Source organism: Tetrao urogallus (assembly GCF_951394365.1).
Source record: "Tetrao urogallus genome assembly, chromosome: 4".
NCBI lineage: Eukaryota > Metazoa > Chordata > Aves > Galliformes > Phasianidae > Tetrao > Tetrao urogallus.
The window spans coordinates 41,758,458-41,775,664 of record NC_136817.1 but is presented as its reverse complement, the minus strand read 5'-3'; the positions used below and the strand labels follow the sequence as shown (position 1 = coordinate 41,775,664).

At 35.0% G+C, this 17,207-nt stretch overlaps 1 protein-coding gene across 1 annotated transcript in view; it reads left to right on the top strand.

Annotated features, from left to right (window-relative positions):
* MTNR1A (melatonin receptor 1A) overlaps positions 1 to 16,201 on the top strand; it is a gene marked incomplete at both ends in the record, with an annotated part of 47,813 nt that extends 31,612 nt beyond the window's left edge. Inside the window, one exon of the mRNA XM_079534485.1 lies at positions 15,333 to 16,201. Coding sequence (XP_079390611.1) covers positions 15,333 to 16,201 — 869 coding nt within the window. The remainder of the gene's footprint in view (positions 1 to 15,332) is intronic.
* Positions 16,202 to 17,207: the final 1,006 nt, after the last annotated feature.

Here is a 17,207-nt window from a genome sequence, read left to right as displayed (position 1 = left end):
GGTATTAGTCAAAAGCCAGCTGAACATGAGACAGCAGTGTGCTCTGGTGGCCGTGCAGGCCAACATCACCCTGTTTTGTATCATAAATAATGTAGTCAGCAGGATCAGGGACATGATGGTTCTTCGGTACTTGATCTGACGAGGCTGTAGCTGGAGTCCTGAATTCAGTTTTGGGCCCCGCAATACAAGAAAGACATTGAGGCCCTAAAATGTGTCCAGAGAAGGTCATCAAAGCTTGTGAAGGGCCTGGTGGAGCACAAGTTCTATAAGGATTAGCTCAGGAAGCTAGGATTATTTAGTCTGGAGAAGAAGTTAGGGAGACCTTACTGCTATCTCCCTGAAAGAAGGCTTTAGTGAGGTGGTGGTCAGCCTCTTTTCCCTGGTAATTAGCGATAGGACAAGAGGTAATAGCCTTAAGTTATAGCAGGGTAAGATTCAGGTTGGGTATTAGGAAAAATCTCAGAAAGCATCATAATGCGTTGGAACAGCTTTTCCAAGGAAGTGTTAGAGTCACCATTCCTGGAGATTTTCAAGAAAAGGGTAGTAGTAACATATGGTAGTATGATTTAGTGGACAAAGTAGCGATGGGCTGACAGTTGAACCAGATGATTGTAGAGGTATTTTCCAACATTAATGATTCTGGGAATCCATTATTCTAGAACTCTTATTTTCTTCCACTGTTTTTTCACTCATCTCAGCAGCTAGTCACATAAAGGATCTTTGCTGTGTTGTCACATTTCCATCTTTTTTATGCACTGTTCTTCCCACCTTGAAGACTTCAGCAGTGTGGAGCAGATTCTTATTCTTAGCAATGCTTGCTTATCAATGAAATAATCTCCAAGTTGACATGATACTCAGAAAATTCATCATCAGAGAAAAGGCTTGGAGAGCAAGCTGAGTTAGACACTTGGTTAGAATGGCTTATTTACTGACTTTTATACAGATAAATTTCATCCTATTCTAGAAGAAAAGGGTTGCATGTGTTTGTTCATTCACTGGAAATGGAAGTTTGTCACAGGATTTTAATTCAGTGAAGACTTAAAATAGACATTTTTAGGGACTGTCTTGAAGATGAAAAGCTTAGCTAATTGTCTTTTCTTCTCCGACTAAAGCTATTTTCTTCTTTCTTTTTCTCTTTGCGTGCAATATTTTGTTAATAAGGTGTTTCAGTTTCAGCTGGGACTGAGGTTTTTTTCTTTTTTGCTTCATAGTGTCTGGTATGTTGCCATATTTTGGCTTTTGTAGAATAACAATGTTGATAACACATCAATGACTTGGTTATTGCTGAGCAGTGTTGTACAGAATCAAGTATATTTAAACTTTCTGTACTCTCCTGCTAATGCAGGGAGATGTGGGAGCACAAAGATTTGGAATGGGACAGAGGTAGAACAGCTGACCTAAACTGGTCAAACCTATTATAGTGCATAATTAATATATCAATAATATCATATGTATCATGTGATAATATATATATCATAAATATATGTCATATAATAGTATATCTCATTGTAATTTTTGTTATAGTATTATTATTACTATTGGTTTTTTCATTTTCATTTTCTATATTATTAAATAGTTTTTATCTCAACGTACAAGTTCTACTTTGTTGCTGTTTTCTTTCTGGATTCTCTCCACAATGGGAGAAGGAATTGAGAATGACTGAGTGGTGACTTGTCTGCTGGGTTAAACCACAGAATAAGGGCATATCTGGATGAGATTAAGAAACTGGAAGTAAGGAGAGATCACTTTATCTCTCAGAAACAGCTGAGCAGAGTCAAGAAAAGCAAGCACCATCCAAGAAGCACCAGGCACAGGACACTGCTAAGAAGAACTGAAAGCATATCAGGCCTAAGAAATGAGGAAAAAAGGTCCACAATAAACCATAAGTGTGCTTGAGCTGAAGTAAATTAATCCTGGAAGAAGAGATACACATTGAAAGAGAAAGAAAAAAAAAAAAAAAAAAAAAAGAAGCAGAGAGGAGCTGGTTTCTTTTTTCTTCTTCCCTCTCTTAGGTGGTTTTCTTTATTGAGCTTACTGTAAGGAGAAAATAAATACACTTTAAATCTCTGACCATCTCAACATGCTGCCACACCAGGTTTACAGAAAGGTTGATCTAAATACTAAAATATGATTAAAAATATCTTAAAGAACTCATGTTGTATTTCAGATATTGGAAATTCTATTAAAAATCCCCTTGGACTTTTCTAAAATATGAATTCGAGTCTATTATGAAATGAATATAATGACAGCAAATGCTTCTACATCAGAGGCTGAAGTTGAGATGCACAAGTTCAATAAAAGGGTTTGTAGGAGGATTTTTTTACGTTACTGAAATAGTTCCTTCTGCATTGTGAACTGATCAGTTTTACTTCACACAAATGAAGGCTGTTAATCTGGGCGTATATATGTTTTGAAAAAGTGAAGAATCTTTTGGGGAAGCCATTCTGCTGTTATTTTTATAAATAAATTAATCTGTTTATGCTCCTAGATGGAAACGGCTAAAGCAACTCACTGAGGAGTTCAAGCTGACTTTCACTTCCAAAACTGCTGGAGGAATCTTTAATCTTTTCACTTACAAAGCTAAATGCAAATGTTTCTGAAATTAAAGGAAGAAAATCTAGGAGGCTTTAGATGATATGTGGAAGATAGACTTTTTGTTTCTTTTTAATGCTCAGTCTCTTATTTGTTAAGTGACTGCTGATATATTAACAGTTGCTTGTAGAATATTTTACAGGGATAATGCTTGAAAGATGAAGTATTTATTCCTTATTAGGAAAGAAAGAAATGAAAGCGAAAGGGACTATTAAGAGTTGCCTTACCACTTGACCACTATTGTTATTATACTTCTCGCAACCTTCATGTCAAGTTTTGTGATATGATAGAAATACACTCTATCTTTGAGATACAGATTGTACAGACCCTCTTCCTGTTGGCATCCTTTCAGCACTATAAATTCAGATAATTATCCTACCTTTCTTGTTTTGTGCTTTTTTTTAGCTTCCAAACTAGAAGTGTTGTTCTCTGCTTTGTTAAATGTTAATAAATAATGAAGTATGTTGACGCACTAAAAACCTATACCTAAAAAAAGATGGAGAACTCAGGAGTAAGGTTGAGAAATAGAACAAGCTAAGTTTTTACTGAATATTTAAAAGGATACTATCTTTAGCTGCCTATATTTAGCTATTCATCTTGCTTAAAAGATTTTATTGTAAGATTCTCTCTAACATAGGTAGAAAGGCTCTGAAGAGAACAAACAGGCATTTATAAAGGAAAGGAGCTTCAACAGCCAAGGTTTTACATGCATACTATTAAAAGACTAAGATGATATTGGTGGTTTGCTTTTCCAAATCTACTTAATTTTCACAGAGTGAAATTTCACTCATTTTTTACTGTGAAGATATTGAACTTGAGTTTACAAACTCCGTTTGAACTCTCAAGGTAAGCAGTGAAGATATGTCTGAGTCATAATAAAAATTACTGGGTACCAGTATTTCAGATGTATCATAGCACAGGTTTTATATGCTACTACTGAATTTACCATAACAAAAAATCCAATACTTTTGATCAAGTATTGGTGTCAGCCATTTATTTCATTCCTCTTGACAGATGCTACAGGTTAAACAGAACCCTGAGCGATAAGTTTGAAAAACATACGTAGGTCTGGACACCCAACCATATATATGTATTTCTCTCCTATTAGCTAGTTTCACAGCTGTCTTATGACTACAACCATTGATAAACAACAGAAAAATAAAATGCTTTCTGAAAAAATCCACAGTACTATGCATGAGAAAAAAAGCCACCACCACTCAGACAGGATAAAAGTAATTGAATGACCTGGGCAGTCTGTTCTAGCAGTTGGCAACCCTGCACATATCAGGGGGATGGAAACTAGATGATAATTATGGTCCCTTTCAACCCAGGCCATTCTATGACCCTATGACCCATTGACTCATTTGAACTTCTATGCAATTCAGTAAGGGTACCTATTTTAGCCAATAGCACCTAGGCACAAGTGTTTTTCTAAGTACACAATGTTTGGCAAGTTCATCATCATACCCAACTGCTTTTCTCCATTTAAGTGAGCACTTGTTAAAGAACTTAATTTAATGTTCTTAGGATAAATGACATAAACTGTAACTTTTTCATTTCTACAATGCATTAAAGAGAAAGTTCATGTTTTTACTAATTAACTAGACAAGTGGATACTGGGAAATTGAGTTATATGACAGTATTTACTGAAGAGAAGTAAAGTCCCTTGAAGAGTTTGACCTTAATTATAAAATCTCATCGTGGTACATTGTGGAAATACCTGAAGTTTTCTGTGGTAGTTAACTGTCAAGTTCAGTGGACTAATGCTATAAGCATTGGAAATAGCATTAGAAAATTGAAAAAATATTTTCTCTAAAATGCATTTTAATTCTCTTAGAGGACTAGAAATCAGATCTTTTGAAAAAAAGAAAAAAGAAAAAAAAAAAGAAAAAAATTGCTGTGAAATTGTCTATTTCCTCGAATTATTTTTATAAATATAAAAACACTGATTTTACCTCAGATAGTGCAATTCCTTCATTTCCTCTAATATAAATGCCAGCTGTAACTTGAAGTTGTATCAACAAAGTGCATATATATATATAAAATATGTATATAATATAATAAAACAATTATCAAGAATCAAAAGACTCAATTATACTAAACAGATGCTAAAATCTGATAAGTAATTATATGTACGAATCAGGGCAACAGTTAATGAACTACTTGCTGCCTTCAATTTCTCATAAATCTATCCTGCATCATATACTTAAATCCATGTTTTAAATTATACAAAGGGCTAACTATGCTGTTGCTTCTAAGGTTTTTATAAACATAAATTGTCAAGACTACCAATTTAATGGCTTGCTGCAGCAATTCTGCACAGATTTCTCCCACCAATGTGTTCTTTTTATGAAAGCTATCTGAAACCTCAGTTGTTGCCTTGTCATATTTTGAATATGATTGACACTCAGTGTAAATAGTTTAGCTTGAATTTGTGTTTCTCAGCATATTTTCACTTCAGTGTGTCAGGTACAGAGTCCTAAAGCTGGTTAGGTGGCCAACAAATTACAAAGGCACATGCTGTAAGAAAGGGATTATTTTGGCAGGCTATGGACAAACACACAAAGAGGAGGACAGTGTGGGCATTTCAGTGTTGGATTAGAAGAGTCTATTCTGGTCTGCTAACTACAGTATATTTCTTAGAATTTATGAAACTTTACAGAGGAAAGGAACTACTCATCATGGTATCATCACTCTTTCTTAGTCCATAGTTGCAATTTTTTAATTTCAAGCACGAGAGAATACAGTTATTAACATCCTTGACCTGCCACCATGCATATACAGGTTCCAATTCTTCATCATCTTTTAGTTTCAAATGGTAAATGTATTTCCCATGCTTTACAAGTGTTACTCTCTTGCTACCATGAGTTACTTAAACCAACAAAACCGACTAATGTTGCAACTAAAATAGTGTTTATTCTAGTGAATTTCCCCTGATACTTGATTTCTCTTGCTCTGCGTGGCCTGGGTCTTTCCACTTCTGTTTTTTACTGTAACACAGTAGACAATGTAAATATGAAAGGGAGGCGAGAGGAGTTGGAGGCAGCTGTGTCTTTGGTAATGACACAGCTGTGTCTTTGGTAATGACACAATGGAATTAATATTCCACTGATGAAGTGAGGAAGTAATACAGAATATTTCTGTGTCTTTTCACCTTTTTAAGAACCTGAGGGGGGTAAAAAAAAAAAAAAAAAAAAAAAAAAAAAAAAAAAGAGAGAGAGAGAGAGAGAGAGAGAAAGGAAAGAAGGAGAAAGAAGAGATTCAAAAGATTTCTTGGAAATCTACATTTCCAACATGAAGGATAAAAGACATATAGTTGGAATAAATCAAAGAAGAAAGAAAAAGAATGGAAAGAAAGGGAAATAATAGAGAAAGTGAGAGCAAATGCACACATATCTAAGCGACATTTTCTGTACTTCTATTTTCCAGTTTCCTGACAGAGATCTCACTGTTACTGATATTTGGGAAAGAAATAGCAGGACTGTTTTAAGAACTCATTTGATTAGAATTGCTGTCTACTGTGGACTCTCAGTTAAATGTGGGATTGGTTGAATGACCCCCTATATTGTTCTGAGTCATAACAGAAAGAAAATCCATTATTTTGTACTCTTGATAGTTTTGTGGGTTTGTTTTTTTTTTTTTTTTTTTTTAACTTCTTTTTCTTCCCATGAATAATACTATGGACAAAATCAACCATTAAACCCTGTTGCATAAAAATTTGACTTTCAAAAGAGATTTAAGAAAGATTTCATATTTTCAGTTTGGAAGTCCATTGTATCTTTACCTTCATGGTTTTTCCTATTTACTTTCTCATAATACATAGTAGACCTTGGAGGGGAAGAGGCTGTGTCTTTCCATTTTCCAGCACCAATCCTGACTGATCTATGAGATTCTGTACAAATACAAAACTTCATTATATTTCATGTATATCCGTCTCTGCCATTTCCAGCTTTTTCCCTGCCCTTTATTTAAGTCTCTGAAATGCATTATGAGTTTTATTTATCTAAGCTTTGATAGCACCATTTTCTGTCCTTTATTTCCAGTCTCCATAGCAAATGCAACTGAAAGGGGAAGATGTGACCTTATCTTTACGGTACTATGATACTGTTCATCTGTGTGATCCTTTGACATCAGCAGCATTGTTATTCTAATAGTCTATATACAGCCTGCTGAACTGAGATGACAGTCTTAGTGTTCTGTAAGATCTGGGCTGTACTACATACATACTGTTGTGTACATACTGTTGAAAAACAGGCAGTTCCATAGGATTTTTTCCTATCATATTAAATATATATATATATATATATATTTATCATAGGATTCTTTTCCCCCTAAATGAGAGAGAGAAAATATCAAATTGGCAGCAGTAATATAATTCCTTCTGAAAAAGTGGATAAGTTACTCAGGAAAATCTAGTTGGTTTCTGAAATGCATGGGAGAAGAAGTTGATGTCCACGGGAATAGATGCCATGACCGTGAAATCAACCCAAGCCCAATGATCTGCAGGAAGCCAGGCCAGATATTCACACCAAAAAACAGAGTTGCAGACTATGTTTGCCTGCACTGGCTTCTAATTTCCACCTGCAAGACAGAAGGGTTTGTTGATTCTCTTTAGTGTCCATACAAGTCTTTTTGATATTTTATGCTGTTAATCCTCTTTCTTAGGTTGAATAGACAGAATAAAATCAAAGTTAAGAATTATTTAGAGAGAACTAGATTTAATTGGATTACTTGCCATGACTTCTGCATTTTGGTGAAGAATACCCACAGAATTGACAAAATATACATTTATTCACTGAGTGGTGTATAACTATAGCAATACCCATTTCGAGTATCAGGAAATATCCATACAGTGCTTCAAACTTATATCAAACAGCAATTAAACTGTTTCTATTATCATCATATAATGGAGATTTGTCAGTGAATTTTTTAAAAAACTGAGTTGTTCACTTCAATTTAGCAAGTCACTTTCATCTGTTATTCCTAAATTAGAAACCTAAAAAGAAGTATGACAATTCCAGTGTAATTAAATCTTCATACTAAAGTGAACATAAATTAGGTAGATGTTATTCTAATGAAACTGTAGAGGTTTCAGTATAAGAATAGAGAATCACATATAATTTGCTGCTGCTTCTAAAGCAAAGTATCTTGGAAATGAATGTATTGTGTAGATCCTTGAGGCAAAATATTTCATGACACCATATAGTTTAACAGAATGATAAGTGTATCTTTAGATTCAGTATTGACTCAGACTGCTAGTATTTAAAATCCTTTTTCAACCTTCATTTCTTATAAACCCTTAAAAATACTCAGACCCTGACCACCTCAAGATCTTTGAAATCAGACCTCCAAAAGAACTGCAGCCAAGTCTGTTCCTGCATTAGATGCCTAGATGTGCAATGGCAGTCTAGGCCTTTATTTATTACTGCTTTTCTCAGCTGCTTTATATTTCATGGCACATAAATTTGTCCACTGGCTAACACAACGCTTATCAGTATATCCAGAAACACCTGTCTTGCCAGTGCTGAGTTGTTCAGTGTTCCATGCACTTACTACATCTGCTCCATAGTACAAATTAACTACTTCTGCCATGTGAGAGGTCTAATACGAGAGACATTTTCAAAGCAGCCCTGACATATTACACAGAACTGCCAGAGGCAATTTACATTCCCAAGTCTGTAGCACTCATCCATCATATGGGCTCAATACTTTTCTCTGCCTGACAGTAAAACCTTCCTATCATGAGCAAAGAACCAAGAATAGCACTGACAAATACTTCTAGACTGGAAGAAGGAAAGAAATAGCAGCCTCACTCGTCTGTGTGCCACTGGACAACAGAAGACTTTATGTCCTCTGAATACCTGCCAAACCACTAAAATCATGTGTACATATTTTTGCTACAGCCAACTTGGATCTGACACTGGAATCCTCATTTCTTTGCACTGATTATTATATAATCTCTCACTGCCATTTTCTGCCAGTTACTCTGTGTATCTAATTTTCTTGACCAGAAGATGGCATAAGCATTTCAAATTAAATTGCTGCTGTAGCTTCAGTGGAAGATTGTATGATAATTAGCATAATCTGAATACAGTACAACATCTTGTTTTCAGATCTTTCATTCACGCTGTGCTGATTACGTCAAATTTTCTTCAGTTTGCAGCACAATGGAATGAAATATTACAGTATAGGTTACTCTGATGACATAAATTAAAAACAAAATAATAATCTGTTTTTCCTTATCTTTCAAATATACTGTTATGCAGCTCTCTAGCTTTTCAGATCTGTAGCGTTCAGCACCCTGAATTTCCATCAAATAAAGTTAAAAGTTGAGGCTACTTAGATCCTTGCAGTATCCCAATTTCTCTGTGACGCTGTTTTAGCAAGATTATTTTAGCAAGAATATAAATGATTCTGATCTGTTAATATTTAATAGTTTCTCCTTAGTGCTCACGTGCTCCCTGCTCAACATCATTAAGATCTGTAGGCAATTGCCATGTATGTAATTACATAGCTGGCTTCATTAGTATCCCTACTAGATGAAAATGGATGAGAAAATCCCTTCTATTATGACAGATGCACTTTCAAATAAGGCTCTAAGAAAATTTCTAAATCATATAAAGTTTTTTTAGTTTAAAAGGAAAGAGAAAGAGGTTTTCTTACAAACATTAAGAGCTATAATATACATTGTGGCCTTTAAGCTATTTATATTTGCTTGCATTACCACCTGCAAGATGAGGGTTAATTTGCTAATCAGAAGCAAAAACCCACAGGCCCATCACGCTATTTAAATTTAATGTGCATGTGGACTTCTTGATTCAGGCCAAGTTTATAAATAGTATCTTCAGTTTAAATATAGGCTTTTCAGATCTAAGGGAGTTGATATTATGATCTGTAAAGTGAATGAAGCTCCCAGGAGTAACTGGAGCTTATGTAATATTTATTCCTACATTTCTGCTCAGCTGTTTTGTGCCAGTTTGATGCTGAACAGCAAGGATTGTTAGTTTCTTAAACATTTTAAAAACTTCCTTCAGTGAAGGTAGGGCTGTCTGCAATTTCTTGTCTAGATAACCTCATTTGGCTTTGGAATTTTGCTTGAGACACTGACTACTTGCCCCCTATTAAAGTAATTTTTGTTTAATAATTTTTATTACTCATTACCTTTGTGAAATCCCAAACTGTGCTGCCAGGTACAGTAAATTTCTGATATTAAAGTGATTCTAGAAAGATTCTGGACAGTTATGTCTTTTCTTGATCCCATTTGACTAAAGTCATGACTGGTTAAGATCCCAGGCAGAAGAGTTGCTGAGGATGTATAATCCAGCTCTGTCTCCAGATACATGAAAAAGAGTATTTTATTAAATTTGCATTTGATACTCACAAAAACAGCTTTCACTTCTTAATTTTGTAGTTGGTTGTGATGTTTTAAAAAGTGAAACACTGGCACTAATGGAACAACATTTAGGGTAAAACTATACACAATATATGAAACAAATACTAAATTTGTCATCCGTCATTGAGACACCATTTTGTTCATGGAAATGGCTATCCATGGAAGAGAAACAGAGGAAAGACCAGCAGGTATTTTTACCAAAATGTATTTCTAGGGAAGGAAGTCCAGCTCATAGGAACAAAATATGGCAAACTAAATATTATTTTTAGACTTCTAATTCTGTTTTCTTCACAAACTAGCCTGTTGTCTCATTTCCTGTGATGTTTTACATACTTGAATCAGAGGCTTACTCACTGCTACCATCCTGTTGTGGAGTTACAAGTTTTCTGAACTGCATGTTTTGCTATCTCTCAATCACTGCCGTCGCTTTTGCTCGATATAATCATGTCACAATGCTGCACTGCTCAGTTACAACTGCGAGGTATCGCCTTTGAATTTCCTACTTCTCACTGTATGTTTAATACCAGCATGCACCTAATATTAGTCTTGTTTTAAGTTCAGCACATAAAGTCAGCTTCATATTCTGAGCCAGCATTGAATTAATGAGAAACATTTCAAAATGCAGCTAAATCTGTAGCAATCCTTGAAGAAAGTCAGTATTAGAGAGATCAGAACTAGGTTCTTTAAAACATAAATTAAAACTTAGGTAACACTAAATATATAAAAATGATGAAAATGGAACTCTTGCAGCATGATATTTGGATAAAGCACAACTTCTAGAAAGCAAAGATGTTAATTAAGCCTAGTTATGAAACAATCAGAAATGACAGCACATCTGGCAGAATCTGAGAGCTAATAAAAATGGACAATCAATAGGAATGGCATGGAACTTGTAGGTTTGGTCTCATAACTGTTTCAACATTGCAAATGTTTTTACTATCAGAGACACAGAGACTCACTTAACAAGTAAACATCAAAGAGAGAGCTGAGCCAGTGGCCACTGAAACAAAAGCTTTGTACTTGACTTGAATAAAGCTGCATAGACTTTAGTTTTGCCTAAAAGTAAAAGCATCTCTAGTTAGCATAAAGACTTTATGATCCTCTTAGCTAAATTTGGTACAACCTGAAGCATTAATTAAAATTAATTAAAAATGGGAAATGTAACACTTATACTGCAAAATGTAGAACTATGATTAAAACATGATGTCTGGAAAGGATTTGTAATAAGAAGCCAATACATTATTTAAATGATAAAGAATTTGAAATAAATAAACAGAAATAGTGATAGCATCCAATATTAAAAGGTACAGAAATATCTTTACAAAAAAGGAGAAACAGTAGCTTAGCCACTGTTGCCAGCAAAAGGACATCTTCGATAAAATTCATTTTGACTGACTTGGTTCCAAAAAGTTTTGGTTGGAATTTCTAATGGCTTTAGCACTTTGCTATTCATTCCTTAGGTAGGTGTTTCCTTTTTTCACTCTTTTTTTTTTTTTTTTTCCTGGTCCAAGCTAGAAGTTTTGAAATTATCAAAATATTTCACTACACCTGAGGAACTAGATCTGTGGACCCCCACCTCCTTCAGTTTAAGTTTACAAGAGACACAGAGCACCATTTAGACTAAGTAATTGTAATATTTTTCCATGAATATCCTGCACTTAAGTTTCTGGAAATTTCTGCAGACATACTAATTCCCATTAATTTCTGGATTCATTTAATACCTTAGGGAATATCAACACACACAGCAATTTATATGTTATGCAGATGCTAATTACCATTGGTATAACATCATATAGTTCTTATTTGATGCCAAGTTATTAATTTTGACATTGGGGCAATTAATATCCCATATATTTTTATAAGTTGCCAAGGTCACAGTTTTTATATTCAGCTTATATTGTGCTCTTGGAAAAGTTCATTTGCCTGGAAAAGTACTTGTTTGTTTTCAATTGCTTTACTGCAGGGTTTTTTTATTTAGCAGGTAGGTCTGATGTTGCTAAGTGGTTGCAGAGCAGAATAATTCCCTTTTTTTAGAAGCAATGGTGAAAGTATTTAACAGAAATTGCTTTAGATTTCATCTAAAAGAACAGGCCGATAAGTCCACAAAGTGACCACTGTATTGTCTTCTCACATGCATCCATAACACAACAGCTGCTTAAACTCATTTAACTGCGAAGTCAAGAAATTACCCTCCACATTCACTCTACACTGAACATTTGTTCAGCCAACTTGTGGTAATGCTCTGTAACGAGTTCTTCACTTACATAAATCACATTCTTCCCAACAGTCTAATCTTAATCTCTTAGGAGGAAGACTAGTTTTTGTTCACTGAAGAACTACTGAAGATTTTGATGCTGTAGCTGTTCTTTTTAAAGAGCTCAACATGGAACTTCAGACTTCATTTATAGCATTCTGTTCAAACCCAACTCTGAGGATAAAAGCTGATTTATACCAGATCTTTTTTTTTTTTTTATTTATACTCACCACTACAATACCAATGCTCCACACACATAAGAATTTTTATTTTCACAATATGCCATAAATATATGGGAATTCATTGAGTATCTTCCAGTAATAGTGGATGCCTAAATCAAGGCTCCTATTTTTTTAAGCAAGAACTATTCAACATGTGCAACATCAGCACTATTTCAGATCCAACATCAGAATCTGAAACAATGAACTTCAAACATGTAATAAACAAGCTGAATCCAAAAAATTTTTACTTGAAGTTTCTATACTCACAAGGAAAATGCATCAGAACTCAAGTCTGAAGACAACCATTCCTGAACGGCAAGTTAAATGTACTCTTTACAAGCAAGCATCTGGTTTCCAGCAGTCTTCTAGCCAAGGCTATACCTGACATGCAAACCAGGAAAAGACAGATGAAGAGTTTGGTTTCCAAGTTCATGAATTTTAAAAAGATAGGTTCCCAACTTGGCCTGCTTGCCTCCCAGCGCCTTATGAAACAGCTTATCTTTCTAGCCTTTCAGGGTTTTTGGTCTATGGCAGCCCACTGGAAAGAACAGCTGGGATTACCACGGTCCCCAAATTTGTTGAGGCCTGAAATTTATCTGATTCATAGACAGAATGCCTACTTTTCTAGACTGTTTTTTTCCAAAGCATTTCTAAAACAAATCAGGAAGAAAGAAAGAAAGAAAGAAAGAAAGAAAGAAAGAAAGAAAGAAAGAAAGAAAGAAAGAAAGAAAGAAAGAAAGAAAGAAAGAAAGAAAGAAAGAAAGAAAGAAAGAAAGAAAGAAAGAAGGAAGAAAGAAAGGAAGGAAGGAAGGAAGGAAGGAAGGAAGGAAGGAAGGAAGGAAGGAAGGAAGGAAGGAAGGAAGGAAGGAAGGAAGGAAGGAAGGAAGGAAGGAAGGAAGGAAGGAAGGAAGGAAGGAAGGAAGGAAGGAAGGAAGGAAGGAAGGAAGGAAGGAAGGAAGGAAGGAAGGAAGGAAGGAAGGAAGGAAGGAGGAAGGAAGGAAGGAAGGAAGGAAGGAAGGAAGGAAGGAAGGAAGGAAGGAAGGAAGGAAGGAAGGAAGGAAGGAAGGAAGGAAGGAAGGAAGGAAGGAAGGAAGGAAGGAAGGAAGGAAGGAAGGAGAAAGGGAGAAAGGGAGAAAGGGAGAAAGGGAGAAAGGGAGAAAGGGAGAAAGAGAAAAAGAGAAAGAGAGAAAGAGAGAAAGAGAGAAAAGAGAGAAAGAGAGAAAGAGAGAAAGAGAAAGGGAGGAAGGGAGGAAGGGAGGAAGGGAGGAAGGAAGAGGAGGGAGGAAGAGAGAAAGGAAGAGAGAAGGAGAGAAGGAGAGAAAGAGCATTACACCTTTCTTTTACTTGAAAAAGGGGCAAAAAGAAAATCCATTTCAACATTTCTCTTGTTAATAGCTGGTTAATAACTGAACCTTTTATATCAGGAGTGTCAGTACTGGTAATAATGGCAGTATTCATGCAGATCACCAGCAGAAGTTATAGTGAATAGCATAGAGAAAAGTCTGATATGAACAGTCTTAATTGTGAAAAAAATCTATAAGCAAATGAACAGGATTCTTCAAGTATTCTTTAAACAAGGTCCCAGCTCTTCTTCCCAACTAGAATTTATCTGTAGCCATTTCATCAAATATACAGCATTTGAGACAGGGGAGGATGTTTGGTAACCCACTACTACAACTTTTAATCCCATTTCAATTTCTGAATCCCTAAGTTAAACACAGAGCTTCTGCTTAAAAGAGTTCTGATGTTTCTTCTGAAATGATCTGGAATCATGCTAAAGCCTACAGGATAAACAAATTTCAGCCTGGCAATGAATTCACAGGCAAAAAAAAGAAATTATGGAGACCATAGAAAAAAAGACATCTCTAAATCCAGATACAAAATCTATGAAAAGTATTGTAGCATTCTTCTGAGGCCATTTATGCCATTGCTACGAGTATAAATGCCAAACGTAGTATTTCATGTTAAAATCAAAAGTTGAAAAAAGGGGAATAAGTAGAATCCTGAGATAAATAATTGCTGTATTTTTGTCTATATTTGTTTGCATAGTTAATATTTCTACACAACCACGTAAAGCATAGTGAGAGAATATGTATTTAAACTTTTTTCAAGTAAAACACTTTTGAAAATTAAATGTCCTATTAGTCCATAAGTACTTTTACCTTTTTCTTAAAAAAGTTTATGTTTTGTTTATGTTTTTTTTTCTCAAGGTAAATGCATAAAGCAATTTACCAAAGCTGATTTTGATTACTACTGAGCTAGCAATATATTTTCTTAGAGGTTACAATAGTTTATATTTAATCTTCTGTGAACAATCTTACCACGCACTTACACGCAAACACATTTGTATACCTATACATATGAACAAGTATAACATTTATACATTTCTGTTGATATGAACATGAATAACATAACACATATATGTGGTATGCAGTAGTTATTTCTTAAAAAAGAAGAGAAGCTGTATCTTTTCTTATTTTGTGACACTTCTCCTTAGAACCTAGAATTGCTAGAAGGCATTCAGATGAGTTATTACTAAAGTAATCATCTCTTTAAAAAGAAAAAAAAGAGAGAGAGAGAGAACATATCATCTGCACTAAAGGATTAATTCAAAATTAATGTAATTATGACAGATTCCTTTGTCTTTGAGAGTTCTACCAAGAGCTAACACACCCTATAATAATGTCTCTTGTTTTAATTAGAAAACTGACCTGAGAGAATGCTTAATTTTTTCAGTTAATTTCAACCTAGAAACTAGAACTTAATTAAATATAAAGTGTTCCACTAAGTCTGGTCATTAATGTATTAAGAGCAGAAGTAATGGAAGAGAGAATGAGAAACTAATACTTGTATTTTTATGTTTATTTTACAGGAAATATATTTGTGGTAAGCCTGGCAATTGCAGACTTGGTGGTAGCAATCTATCCATATCCTCTGGTCCTCACATCTGTATTTCACAATGGATGGAATCTGGGATACCTTCACTGCCAGATTAGTGGCTTCTTGATGGGCCTAAGTGTCATTGGATCAATTTTCAATATTACAGGCATTGCTATCAATCGATACTGCTATATCTGCCACAGTCTCAAATATGACAAGCTGTACAGCGACAAGAATTCTTTGTGCTATGTTGTTCTTATCTGGGTCCTAACAGTTGTTGCTATTGTGCCCAACCTGTTTGTAGGATCTCTACAGTATGACCCCAGGATTTACTCGTGCACATTTGCACAGTCTGTGAGTTCAGCATATACAATAGCAGTGGTGTTTTTCCACTTCATGCTTCCCATAGCCATCGTTACTTACTGTTACTTGAGAATATGGATCCTTGTTATTCAGGTAAGACGAAGGGTTAAACCAGACAACAACCCCAGACTGAAACCACATGACTTCAGAAACTTTGTAACCATGTTTGTGGTATTTGTACTGTTTGCAGTATGCTGGGCTCCTCTGAATTTCATTGGCCTTGCTGTGGCTGTTGACCCAGAAACTATAATCCCTAGGATTCCAGAGTGGTTGTTCGTGTCTAGCTATTACATGGCGTATTTCAACAGCTGCCTTAATGCCATCATATATGGACTCCTGAATCAGAACTTCAGAAGAGAATACAAGAAAATTGTTGTCAGTTTTTGTACAGCAAAAGCTTTTTTCCAGGACAGTTCTAATGATGCAGCAGACAGGATAAGAAGTAAACCTTCTCCGCTGATTACGAACAACAATCAAGTGAAGGTGGACTCTGTGTGAAAATGGGAACCTTATTACTTTCAATCCACAACATCTAAATAAAAAATCTGTTTCATTAGAACTACTGTTGAATATTATACTGAATTCTCTATTCTACATTGAAGAAACTTTGATCAAAATCTTTGCATGATATTTGGGAATCTGAGTTACACAGCCTTTACGTACAGATATTGTTATACAGTGGTGTATCTTTCATATAACAACACAGTGATATCCTTGAGGGAATTACAATACAAATTATGCATGGATACTTTTTTTTTCCTCCTCTCAAACGGAGTTAACAAATCATAGATAGAATGAAACAGAAATATCCATTTTACCTGTCTTAATGAAAAAAGACACAAAACTACTCCCATTGCTCTCTACCCCATCTTTTGGCCAAGTTATGATCCCGATTCAAAAATCTCTGACAACTTATTTTAAAAGATGAAATCTGGTTGTATTTTGGGGAATAAGCTCTAAGAATTATTTACATTAAACCTTACCAGACTTCCTAGTAGTGGCATTCCCAACTGACTTCTCAAATTCAAAATAGATTTTAGGGGAAAAAAAGCAACTGATTATTATCAAAGCTACAGAGAGGGGAGGATAAACTGGACAGAAAGAAAAGTGATTCGATTCATCTTCTCAAGCCATTTGGGACAGGTGAAGAAAAATACAAAACGTCACTTTTTTTCTGAAGACATAGTAATTCACAAAATTTGAAAGTTTCCCAAAACGTGTTCTGAAGAGACGCCTCCTAGAAATATAAGCAAGGAAGAACCAGTATTTCTCAATTCTGTGTGGTATGGAATTTCTGAGCCTTTGCAAGAAAACTTATGCTTTTAAAAGTGACAGTGGGTAAGGATGGCATTTTGTCTGGTCACTTGAGTCATAATCTCATTACACCCTGGGAAATTACAAATATTTACAGAATGAGCATGTGACACCTTTCTCAACTTAATCTCCTGGGCATAGTATAAGATTTACAGGTTATTTTGTAATCTCTCATAGATAAGCTGTTCAA